The 13,788-nt window shown below is 33.8% G+C and overlaps 1 protein-coding gene across 2 annotated transcripts in view; it reads left to right on the plus strand.

Moving 5' to 3' along the window:
• rudhira (breast carcinoma-amplified sequence 3 protein rudhira) overlaps positions 1-13,788 on the plus strand; it is a 29,321-nt gene that overhangs the window by 9,152 nt on the left and 6,381 nt on the right. For both annotated transcript variants that reach the window (XM_088228043.1, XM_088228042.1), the window contains exons 5-13: positions 1,109-1,299; positions 1,894-2,166; positions 2,593-2,784; positions 3,795-3,945; positions 5,546-5,749; positions 8,769-8,923; positions 9,138-9,274; positions 11,480-11,610; positions 11,912-12,073. In XM_088228043.1, coding sequence (XP_088084169.1) covers positions 1,109-1,299; positions 1,894-2,166; positions 2,593-2,784; positions 3,795-3,945; positions 5,546-5,749; positions 8,769-8,923; positions 9,138-9,274; positions 11,480-11,610; positions 11,912-12,073 — 1,596 coding nt within the window. The remainder of the gene's footprint in view (positions 1-1,108; positions 1,300-1,893; positions 2,167-2,592; positions 2,785-3,794; positions 3,946-5,545; positions 5,750-8,768; positions 8,924-9,137; positions 9,275-11,479; positions 11,611-11,911; positions 12,074-13,788) is intronic.

A 13,788-nucleotide genomic window follows, 5' to 3' on the forward strand; every position in this document is an offset into this window, starting at 1 on the left:
ATGCTTTAATTTTGAAGGACAAAAAATGTTTAGACTTAATTTGGGAACTTTTTATTTTACTATTGTTAAATGGTCAATGTTGCAGTTTTTATTAATTAAAAAGTTAAGGGGTTAAATCAAATTAAAATAAATTAAAATCTAACCATAGCGTACCTAATGAACCAGAGACAAAAAATAAATCAGACAACCAACCAATGAGGAAAAAGATAAACTAAATAAAAATATGTAGAGTTACAAAATATTTTAAATCAATAAAAAAAAACATTTTCTTTATAATTAATGTATTACAACAGAGATGGAGAACATTTTAGACAAGGGAATATGGTAATATAGGCATCTACAGGGCTTATGACCTGTTGGCTGGTTTAAATGGCCACTTATACGTTACATTTTTGACCTAAAGTTAATTGTGAAAGTACCTTTTTATGGTTGTTTTATTATCAACGTCGTAAATAACATATCAGTCAATGTCAAGTTCAACAACTAAACTATTAACTAAACAGATAAAAAATATTACACATAAACATTGACATTGTATTTATGGACATTGTTCCAAGTATCATGTTGATGGTTCTAAAAATAACATAATTCTTGCCATAGGTAATTATTGGAAGAACTGGGGCTTTATGCTGGACTAGTTCTTTAGAATCATATGTGATTTACGTAAATTGATGAGTGACAGCATTCTTGAACCACCCACGTGACTAAAGTCGATCCAAAATCAGTCGAATTTATCTTGTCTCGAGTGCCCCAAAGCTACAACAATTGAACTCTACAACTGAACGCGAAATTGTACCTTCAGCTGTCATAACTTTATTTGTGTAAAATATTTGGTAAAATCTTTGAATGACGTTATATAAATTTATTTTAACTAACATTAGTTATTTTATTTTATTTATTTTTGTGTTCATAAAAATACTGTTGAAATTATTGTTAACAATTATTATTTTAGGAAATGCCCGAGGAATAACAAAAAGCCATTATATTTTTACGATATTCTTTTTGATTCAAACATTTTTTATTATGGTGAATAGTGAAAGTTGTGTGTACGGCGCGCAAATATCGAAATATATGCCAACGTTAAATTTACTTTGAACGTATTTTTTAGGTGAGGGCGTGGCAAGCTACACCGCTACTGTACTTCACGCTGCCAAGTCTCTGGGCAAAGGGCTGCGGGGGCTTGGGGAGAGTGTGGCCAGCAGCCTCGGGGGGCGCGGTGGTGGAGCCCTCTCCCAGTCCCCTTCTCCGCCCAACTTGGAGCAGCTGCAGCCTGGGGTCATCACCATTCTGGACATCGAGGTGAGCATTATGGAAATTTTTGAACGCCCTTTGTAGAAAAATATCGATGGAAACAGATAAGTTCTTTCAAGAAGTAATATAAAAGCCTGGCCATTTATAATACTGTTATTGGCTGAATTGATCCTATCCTGATTACTTTCTGACCAACTGAGTTTTGGACGGGTCAGTGGAATTTCAATGTGTTCAAAAATCAATCAGATGTTACTTTGATATGAGCAAGTAAAAAATAAAATTTTCAATCCTACGATGCTTTTCTTATACTTTATTTTATTGAGTTGCCAAAGAGCTCAAAGAGCTACTGGGAAGCCACTAGGGCATACAAAAAAGAGACACTAACTGGGGATCATTTCCACTGCATGAACTATTTTATACATTCAACAAATTAATGATTGTTATAAGATTGTGAAATTTGAATTGGGTCGTGGTCCCGCTCAGAGGTTCCCTCTATCACTTGATTCCCATTTTATATCAGTTATTTACTGCTAGTTAAAAAAGGCCCCAAAGTCTTGAAGAAAAGTCAACTCACTCGTCTGAGACCTCTGTTTGTACTGATTTTCACATTCCAATGTTGCAAACGATAACAATAAATTTCAGGGTTTTAACTCCGCTGAAGACGATGACCCCGATGCCATGGAAGACAGCACCGTTAGCACGATCAACGATGCAGTCGTGGCCCACTTTGTCGCCCACTCGGAGCCCATCATCGCCCTGAAGTTTGATGCCAGTGGCATGATCTTGATCACAGCTGACAAGCGCGGACATGACTTCCATGTATTCCGGATACACCCTCACCCCAGTGGACCCACCCTAGCATCGGTGCACCATCTCTATATCCTTCACCGAGGGGACACAACAGCTAAAGTGCAGGTAACCAAATGATTTATTGTTACAGTTTTCGCAAGTTGAATAATCATTTGTTGATGAAGTTTCATATCTATCCAAACTCTCCAAAATCACAAAATATATTTTTGATTTTACACTTTTTTGTTACGAAATACTTTGAACGACGTCACTAGTTCTCCGAAATCAACCAATGAAAGTGTTGTGATAGATTTCTGGTTACCGGGAAGCTAATTAACCAATCAGGATAACTCACCGAAGAGAACATGTGACGTCATAGGCGGCATAATTTCAAAATCACAAAACTTTAAAAGATCATAGCGCTGATAATACGACACAAAATTAAATTACTTTAAAAACACCATTAAACTTTATCATTGTATGTGTGCGAAATTTGAATTCATGTGTGTGCTGTGCGTGTGTGAATGTAATGAGTTTATGTTGATTTTCCAGGACATATCCATATCCATGGACTGCCGCTGGGCGGCGGTCAGTACGCTGCGCGGCACCACACACGTGTTCCCTATCACACCGTACGGGGGCCCGGCCGGGGTGCGCACGCATGCCACGCCGCACGTTGTCAACCGCCTCTCGCGCTTCCACCGCTCGGCCGGTCTGGCAGCCGACGGCCGATCCAACAGCCCTGTAAGTCCACCCGATATCAGATAACGACTTTATTTTACTCGCCAGCGGCCTTAACCCTTTAACCGAGGAACTTTGTTTAAAGATTGTATATACGGCGAGTAATTATTTCTATAGGATTATGAGTTTTTTCGTCACTGTAATCTGTATATTTATTTTCATTTTTTAAACATAAAAATAATGTGTCCTCGCTAGGGTGAAACCTGTGCCGACGACATTCAAAAAAATATTTTTTTGCATGTGAGAATGAATACAGAAAACATAATATCATCGGGTTTCCGGCGGCACAAGTTGGGAATTGCAAATTTTCAGAAAATGAGATGTCATTATAATCATTATTTAAAAAAGTATATAGGAATATTTTGTATTTTTTGAATACAAAAAATAATATTTTGCTTGCAGTTTTACTTTAATTTGTTGATTTGAAAATTGCAATATCTCACAACTAGTGTAATGTAGTTAACGATTTGTTCCAGAAACCCGACGATATAAAAATATAAATTTACAATATTTTAAAACAGTTAAAAATACTACACATACAGTAAAACCTCGTTTTTACGTTCCTCAATTTTACGTTTTTTACACCGAAATGTTCAGGAACCATTTTTCTTCATACATTCTCATACAAATGTTCCCCCCAATTAACGTTTTTTACATTTTTCATCACCCCGGTTTTACGTATAAAAATTTTTGGAATTCATTTGATGTGTCAAAAAAGCCAAAATTATGTCTGATGTACTAATATTGAGATTCGACATTCCACATTCATCAATAGATCTGTGAAATGTATGAAGAACATTTGATAAGTGATTCAACGGTAAGGATATGGATGAGACAGTTCAATTAAGGTGGACGTCTCCTTTTATGAAGAGTTACAATTTTAAAAAGTTATTTTTTTATGCAATGTTGGTGCAAAATATACCGATGCGATAGTGTAAAATATCCCCTTTGTGCAGTATTCAAAATGTTTTTTCTATATTGTTTTATATGTTTATGTTTTTCTCGTGCTTCAGGTGGGAGAGAATCTGGTGAACTCGGCGTGGTACCCCAACCCCCGCTTGCCCCCGTTCCCTGTCCCTTGTACTCAGGGCCCCCTAGCGCAGCTGCGACCACTGCCCCCCGCAGGCACTATACCCACCAACACTATCACCAGAAATAGTTCCGGTAAATACTTATCCATCTGTATACGGATGAAGAATATACTTCTGTGTGTGAAATAGAACCACGGCTGCAATTACAAATGCTATTTTTGTCAGTACATATCGAGACGGTATAAGAATATAGGTTAACTAACCTCTCTGCTATCTCTATCTACCTCGGTATTATGAATTTTGATCTACTGACATGTCTATACGTGTTTTTAGGAGGACAAGACTATCGATGAAAAAAGTATGATAATATTTATTTTTCATAATGGCAATATTTCTTACAAAGTTTTGCCAGTGGTCATCTCAAACTCCATATGATCGGATGCATGCGTCGTCACTACCTCGAGTTTTCAAATCCAACAAATAGATGACGCTGAAACTTAACTCCGCGTTTAATGCTAAATTAAAATTTAAGTATTTTTCTTTCGTATTTTAAATAAGTTTTCAATATAAAACTTAACCATCTCCAAATGATTTAAAATTTGAATAAATAATAATCGCGTGAACAAATTCTCAGTCACTTTGAATGCGTAGATATGTGTACCGGTAGGTACTCGAGCCCTCGGTACATATCAATGTACTAACCTCAAAACTTGTATATACTGGTTCGATAGTGTATCTTCGTGATCGCTCGGGAGACGTCATAGTGAAGGTATGGATTACTTATTTTCCGATTGTAATTACCCCTAGAACCCCGAGCAAATGTTTTTAACTTAATGGCTACTCTCAGACAAATTCTAAAAAAGTTGATTGAGTGGAAAATAGCCCGGCCTATAAGTAGTGGTTGGCGCATTCGCCTAGCATGCTTTAGGCCCTGGGTTTGATTCCTGGAAAGGTCAATTTAAAGAATATATTTATAATGGGTTTTCACTGTAATTTTTCTTTGTTGCATAAGACTGATCACATGACAAAAATGAAGGAGTATGGAAAAAACTAGTCACATCTATTGTTGAACTTCCATCCTCAATGGTAAACCAACATGTACTGGAATGTAAAATCCAAATCAAGCATAGGCAGAATTGTGAATGTTACACAGTGTGTAAAGTGATAGCTTTACCCAGCCGATGACAGATTGTACGCTCTGTAAATTCCTAGACTTCCACATTTGTAATAGCTCCACCTCTGTTGAAAAAAATATCTTAAACTAATATCGGGGCATTCGCATACCATTCTTAAGTTTCTGGGTTCTATTCCTGGCAGCGTGGATTTGAATTATTGATTTTAAATATTGTCAAGCTGCAATAAGTTACGTCTGGTAAACATAATTATTTTGTAAATTCTCAAATCGTCAGACTACATCGGCTTGGAAACGAGTATGGAGAAATTGATATGTTTCTTAATGATGATATCAATCCTAATATCCTGAATTTGTCTACAAAAATTTAGACATACCCAAATTTTTTTTTGCACCACAACAAGCCAGAAGGCCCAATTACAGTGGTGAATTACAGCATTGAACACCCAGCCTTGAGAAAAATCACATTTTAATTTTTGTGTTCTTACCGGGAATTTAACCTGGAACCTTCGTGCTTGATCCAAGGGTCTTAACCACTATACCACAGAGGCCGCCAAGTATTGTTTTAAGATGTATTCAGATTGGGTTAATGTTTTTTCAGGGCGCCAACGATTATCATCCCTCTCAGAGGAGAGCCAGCTGCCTCTGGCCGTGTGCTCCCGCTGGGGGGCGGTGCGGCCCCCTGGGAGTGCTCCCCGGGGAGCCCCTGGGGCGCGCCCCTCCCCGGGGGCCACGCAGGCCCTGTACGTAATGTCTGCACACGGGTATCTAGTGCAGTACTACATACACCCCAAGCACATAGCAGGTACTTCATAATACATACTCGTATACTCCTCTTTAAATCTTATACATTTATCAATTTTTTGAGTCAATTGACTGTTGTTATATTATCCCTGAGTTCTCAGACAAACCTGGCCACCAGAAAAACTTATTTTTTCTTTATAAATGATAAGGGTGGTATAAATAAACCAAAATGATAAAAAAAATATATTTTTTTTAAATTAATCATTAATTATTGTTACATGATTATATTTATTAATTAAATAAACCACTTTACAAAGATTTAAAAGATACGTTATGAGAGTTGAATAATTAATTTTCTTAAATGCGGCCTCCGTGGTGTAGTGGTCAAGACGCTTGACTCACGCACGGAAGGTTCCGGGTTCGATTCCCGGTGAGAACACAAAAAAAAAAAATAAAATGTGAATTTTCTCAAGCCTGGGTGCTCTGTGATGTAATTCACCACTGTAATTAGGTCTCCTGGCCTGTTGTGGTGCAAAAAAAAAATGTAATAATGTAATGTAATAATAGAATTTGGGATACGTTATTATTATTAAAAAATAATTTTAAAAAAAAAATAAAAAAAAAAAAAAAAAATAGGTTTATCTACTTAAACATTATCCAACAATGTAATTACTTTTAAAAAAACCTCATTATTAATTGCAAAAAAGTTTCATAACTGGACGCCATTTTGAGTAATTCACGCTCTTGGATTTCTGGCAGAAACAATAACCATTCAAATCTGCCGAAAGAATGCTATGTGCTGCTTTAGCTGTAAAATAATACACTTCAGAGTTGTTCAAAAGTATTTCCAGTGTAATAAAATCGTTTACATTGAAAAAAAAAAAACAGAAGTCCACATATGTGTACCCGGGGACGCTACAGATTATGGTGTTTAAATCAATTATATGATCCGAAGATAAGATAAGAGTCCTTTACTTTGAATGTGAAATTAGTCAAAATAAAAAAATGGCAAATGTATTTATTCATTTTGATAATAATAGTATGTAATAACAATGGTTTAGTAACATAACATAATAATTCCTGTAATCTACAACATTTTTGTGATAGTAGATTTCTCTGGATTGTGCGTAGTCTGCCTAACTAGGAACAAACTGTTTAAGCAGATATTTTTATATGCAGGGCAAAATAATAATACATAACTGCCCACTAGTGTATTTATTATAAATGTTTAACTATCCATACTTTTATTTATTAATATGTTTGTAATTCTTCCGACTTCTCTCTACCTAAACCCACTAAATATCTTTTTACAAATTTATTCAATTTAATACGGGTCATAGTTTTAAAGTGTTCGAACACAAGAAATTATTAGGTCACAAAAACTCGAAATTTCTTTATGACACCGATTTTTGTTTAAATTGTTTGTTTTTTATTTATTTATTAAATACACACAACATACAATTTTATTATAGCACCATTATAATTTTTTATGTCCCGACTTGTTAGATAAGTCCGTGTCAAGTCAGGACTCTTCTATACTAAAATCAATTTATAAATATTATGACACATCAATATACACTATAAAAATTTATACATGCCAAAAAATACAATACAGATAAGTTATTTAATAATACAATACATGTTGTAGCAAAGTTAATATTATGTATCTAAAATTTTAATTTATTTCTTTAATAATTTCATAATTCAATTTAGTAATTAATTTTGATAGTAAAATTAAAGTAAAATAATTCAATCAAAAAATAATAGTAATATATTTATATGCTACTAGTTAAATGAATACTAATATAGTTATTAGTATATGTTTGGCCACTTTCATGGGCTTATATCGTCAGTATACTGGTAAAACCCTATAAATGCATTATTGACTATACTGAGAAAAATCACTTTGAATGTTTGACTCAACAAAAGTTTTTTCAACATATTTTGGACATGATACGTACTCATGAAACCATCTAAGTTACTTTAAATTATTTCAGTGAATGAGATTTTTTAAAGTATCTAGTCAATGGAATTATTGGTTTTCACCAGAAAACACTAAAAACAAAAAAAACAAAATTTTTCATCACAAATGACATATAATGCATTTATAACTTGTTTTCTCAAATTTTGTCATTTAGAGGGTTTTATCAGTACAACGAAGAAATGGTATAAGCGCCTGAACAATAGGAAAATTTACAATTTTAAATTAATAAGGGTCTATAAAATACAGTAAAGTAAAAAAATAAATATATATAATTTTACCCGCGAAAACGGTCCATTGCATTGACCATGCCCATAATATGTCACGGTTTGGTTAAATTTTGAACTTTGTGACCGTTTAAATTTAAATAGAACATCATCATGAATTTTGACGTCGCAATCGTCAAGGCCTAACATGTCACGTTTTTGTAGATGAAAATTGATTTTAAAAGTTAAAATGAAAATGAATGAATGTGTTTATGAAAACATTTCTTCCCCAATATTCATATTGATTTTGAAAATACAGTTGATTTTTCTAAATCCGTTTCACATATTTTTATTGGTATTCGTAGTATGTGATATTTCCATATTAAATCAACAAAATATACCAAAATGTGACGTTTGGAGGGTTTTTAATTATTATGAATAAAATGGTTTTTCTTGTTTTTAATATTTTTTTTACTATATAAAAAAAAGTTTTGCATTTACTATATACAAAAGTTATTTAAGAGTCCTCCTCACTAGGGAAACCTGTTCTAAGGAGGACTGTTAAAAATTGTGTTTTATAAAATCATAAAAAAACTGTTCACAACAAATAAATCCATTTGAGTAGTTCGTGTTTACACAATATATTTAATTTTTATTTTAAAATTTATAAATTGTGTATACAAAAGAAAAAATTAATGTATTCATTATTATTAATATTTTAATTTTAAGCGAGCAGCTTAAAGCTTATGTCTATTTATTTTTTTTTTACTAATCTAGCCCATTTTTTTATGTTACGTGGCAGCTCATTTCAACCACCAACAACCCTATTGTCCAGGAAATGCTTCTGTGAGTTTAGATTAATTAATTATTTGATTTGTGTCTGTTCCGTGCAGGTATACCAAAAGAAAAGGTGTGCGATGACACATGCATAGAGCTGGAGGTGGAAGCTCGCGCACAGTGGCCGCTACTTCGCCCCTCCACGTCACATGATATCTTGGCGCCATTACTGCCAAATAATATTCTAATCAAACCTAGCAAGCCTATTAAGGTAATTCTAATTCTTATAATCAAAACTGTGTATATTGAATATAAATTTGTCTCTTTCGACACACGCTTGCCTATTGAAAAAAGTAGTTTAGATTTTATACATACATATTTGTGAATCTAAATTTTTTTAAATATTTTATTTAAAAAAATATATTTTTAACCAATTTTGGTGCAGCCATACATAGATTTGTTTTTAAAGATGTTTTTTTTTTCAGAATTCATGTGACAAGAGTTCCTTAGACGTTGAAGACAGGTGGCTGAGTCAAGTAGAAATAATGACGCATGCTGGACCCCACCGAAGGCTATGGATGGGACCTCAATTTGTTTTCAAGACATACAACGCCACTAGCGGGTAAGCTATTTCTGAATATTTATTTATCATACTGTGATTTTCATTTGAAACCTGCAGAAAAAATATGAAAGCAGAGAAAAAAGAACAAAGATGAATTTGAGGAGAAACTATGTTGTCGAACTTGGTTATGACGGGGAAAATAGGACCGACTGAATTTGCTCATTATAACAGAGAAAGGTTTTTTTAAAATTTGATCGCCATTGCATATTATCACGACATAAACAAATAAATATACATATGGTACGTGCAGATAGTAAAAAAATTTTTTTTTGGAAAATTATAATAAATCATCATCATACGTGTCACACGAAGTATCTGGAGGGGTCACTTGACACTGCATGGAACATTAAAAAAATCTGAAAAACATAAAAAACTCAAAACAAGCATGTCATGCATAAACTACAGAAGAAGTTGTGAATTGTAATGAGGTGCCCGCCCAGCGGGTACTTGCTAAGTTCACAAAGCTTGGATTTTTTATATGGTATTTCTACCTGTATATTATGTGTGACAAGTTTCAATGTTGTCGCCAAAAACACCAATTAGGTAGGTACTTAGACACTTACATATTGTCATAAATGTTCCTTTAAAGAACTTGAACCTCAGTCCTTAGAGTTAGCTGCCCATTCAGATTTTATTACTTATTTTTCGTATTTCAAAAATGCCTTTTTTTTTGGAGAATTTTTGCGCAATTGTAAACAATATTTTTGTTCGGCTTGCTCGAGAGGTAGCTCGTTATTAAAGTAGCTCGTTATTAAAGTCAATAAATGTATGGAGAAAACCATAAACTAAAATGTCAAGTAATATTTCCTCGTTATATCTGAGATCTCGCTATTTCCGTGGGTGTTAAAATAGAATGGAACCCTAAGCGAATGCAGAGTCAGGTATAATTAATTATATTAAAAATTTGGGTGGAGCTGGTGTGAATTGAAATACCGGTTGATGGCAAACTTAGATCTCGTACAAAAGAAGAACATGCACATTAAATTATATTCTTAACCTTCAGTCTATTAGTCTAAGTAAACTAAGTTTTTCATAATGTAAACTATGTTTTTTGAGTTAATGGTAATGTTTTGTTTGCTTGTGTCATCTAGTTAGTATTAGATATATGTCCATGTACTGGTAATTTTCTCAAACTGAACGGTTTGGGTAGGTAGGAAGACGTTGCCTTAAGGCAATATGCCCGCTGTTATATGTATATATATTGTATATGTATGTAAAGTGTTAAACCAAAAATAATCTATCCTAATCTATTATATTGTCTTCTCTGTGCTATGCTAATATTTGCTATCTTGACGCCAATACAGAACTCATAGATCGTCTGGAGCGTTTGCAAAATTAACTCATCCGCTTTATTTTCAACCTCAAAAAGTATGACCATGTATCACCTTTTCGCTCCGAACTCAAGGGGCATCATTTTTATCAGCGCATAAACTTTCAATCTCTCTCACTTTATAATATTCTTCACAATCCTTGCGCTCCAAAACTTCTTGCTGAGAATTTCAGTTACCTTTCTGATCATGGTCTTTCGCTTCGCTCTTCTCAGAAGAGAACACTTTCCATTCCTCGACATAGCACATCATTTTTCAGCCATTCCTTTTCCATCCAAGCTGCTAGACTTTGAAATGAGCTACCTCTTCATATAAAAAATGCACCTTCTCTAGCCACCTTCAAGAAACGCCTGAAACATTATTATATATCCCCAGAATCCTGAATTCCTCGAGTTTTTACTGCTTTTTTTTCTAAAATGTATTTTTTTTATCCCTTTTTCTTTCCATGGTTCCTCTGTCTCTCTCCTTCCAAACTCATTATCTGATCCCACATTCCTCATTTAATACATATATCATAATGAATTTTAAATTTTTTTATCAATGTTAATATGTTTCTTATCTCCCAATTGAAAAACAGCTGTTATTTTCAATCAATTACATTTTTTTATTTTGACATATGTATGTATCTTACATGGTTTATTATGGTTTTTTAGTACAAAATTTTGACCAATCTCTTCTTTTGACCAGTCTGTTTTTTGGTCGGCTGGAAGATGTTGCTTTTAGCAATAAGTCCGCTGAAGTACTTATTCTTTGTACTTGAAGTTTTAAATAAATAATCAGTGCTTAGGTTAAATGTCCGGACAGTTTTATGAATTTATCTTTTTTGGATAATGTTTAAAAACAAATGATTAAGTGGATATATGAATGATATTTCCAGTACATCGCTATCACTACTGGATTCTGATGCTGTTGAGGTAGGAACTGGTCCAGCCGTGGCTCGCTCTAACCCTGTAAATATGCCCGGAGCCAGGCCCATTGTTCCAGTTCTCATCGAATCCGGATCTGCCAGTAAGATGATTGAATTTTTTTATTATTTATTTTTATCCAACTAGACGAAAGATTTTCTATATTACTATAGATTCAATGTTTTTTCTCGTAATTTTTTTTTCATTTGATGATTCGAGTTTTAGATTTAATTAGCATTTAAAATAAAAAAAACATAATTTAAATTGATTGTAATTATTTTTTGCATTTTCTTTATATGCCATCTACTTTCATGTGTTGCTATGAAGCTGCCAGTTCCTAATAATAAGTAAAAAATAAATTTAATGAACTTTTTCTAATGCCTAAGATATTTCCTTGTTCTCAGGTTCCCTGGAGCATTCGCCACGTCTGTCTGACGCCTTCCGTAAGCAATCATCCCTCGCCTCCGACTGTAATGATATCGGCGGAAGGGGCGGGGGAGGAGGGGGCGTCACCGAGGGAAGGCTCAAGGAGGACTTGGCTGAGGCTATGAAAGAAACAGAGCAAGGTCAGGGTCTTATATTTCTTTTCTATATATATGTATATTTTAATTGCACTATCCACCCACAGTTCTAATTATCTGAATTAAGGAATTTATTTTTCTATGAAAATTGGTCATATTCTCGCACTATGTCAAATGGTGCCCAACGCGGAACTTCAATGGAAATACTAATCTTTCAAGTATTTTGTAAGAAATTTTATTTTCTGTCCTGTGTTGGTTTTGCGTTGTACGGGGCCAAATCCAATATGTTGGGGAGAGGATTTAGTTTTCTGTATAGGAACCAGGAGGTGCAGTTCCGATCTTGGAGTACTTGTTTATTTTACAATTTATATACATACAAGGGTGGGCATATTGCCTTAAGGCAATTTCTTCCTACCTACCCAAACCGTTCAGTTTAAGAAAACTACAAGTACATGAATGTATTTTAACAGAATCTTATAATTTTATACAACAATTTAAAACTAACTAAAAAAAAATATGCTATACTATGAAGAGAGGAGAGGAGAGGTGATAGAATGGAAAGAAGGGGAAAGGAACAACTCAAACATTTAGGTAGTGACATTTAAATCTTGATTTCAATGTAAATAATGAAGGCGTCTCTAACATTAGTGGGTAGATTATTCCACAATCGAGCAGCTACTAATGTGAAAGGGGTGGCAAGAAAATTAGAGCTATGAAGGGGTATTAAAAGGGTTCTCTCGTTACTCTCTCAGATAAACAGGTGAAGTGAGATTATTAAAAATATTGTGAAGTGATAGAATGTGAATGTTTCTTCTACGCCTGATACTGAGCCAGTGTAGTTGAAGTATGTGGTCAATTTTTTATCATTGTGCTTTTTCAATGTCATACTGAGAAATTCGAAACAGGCGAGGAGAGTGACCACGCATATTTGGTCGATTATAAATGAGGAATCTTAGTGCTACTCAAGATTGTTTTCTTAAACATAATAAAAATACAAACATTCCTAAAATGTATAAAAAATAATTAGTTAAATATTGAACACCTACATTCATACCTATGTTGTCATCCCTTACAAATGAGTCCGCCGCTGGTTTGAAAATATGCAAGTCTAGCATGTGACCTGTAATTATCATCTTCTATAACTTATTAGTGGTAACAACTACAACTATCGTGGAAGATTCTTGTTTGTCATTTATTTTTAGGAGCCGTTTCTATTGTCGGACTTGTCGTTCAATTTACCATGCAATTTACCATCCAATTTTTTTTTCATTGGTTTTATTAAAATTTATATAAAAATGTTGTAAAACATCAGGGGTGGTATTCTGAACGCAAATGCGCACGTAGTAAACACATTTTTAACGCATATTTACGTATTAAACACGCTAACAGAGCGATATCTTCGCGCTTAATTTCGTTCAGAATACCAGCCCAGAATTATTCAACTTTTGAGCTGTACTCCTAAAATAAAAATGAAATCATTCATACCTGATGTAATATTTTTTATCTGTTTTTTTTTATATGAAATTTATTATTTTTGATCTTAATATCTATGGGTTTGATGTAGTCCACTATTTTCAGTATAAATATTTATGATTGCATGTTTTACTTACATAATTTAAGCTGACACCCCCAATTTTCCCTTTTCCCGTCTATTCCTTAACTATAACACCTAAAATGTTTTTCTCTTTAGTAAAAATATTAGCACTATCCAACTTCACTGATGCGATTAATCAAAAATATTCACTCTGGGATACGTCTTT

This window comes from Micrasema longulum, unplaced genomic scaffold (assembly GCF_059751315.1).
Source record: "Micrasema longulum isolate JH-2025_06_02 unplaced genomic scaffold, ASM5975131v1 h1tg000559l, whole genome shotgun sequence".
In the NCBI taxonomy this organism is placed as follows: domain Eukaryota; kingdom Metazoa; phylum Arthropoda; class Insecta; order Trichoptera; family Brachycentridae; genus Micrasema; species Micrasema longulum.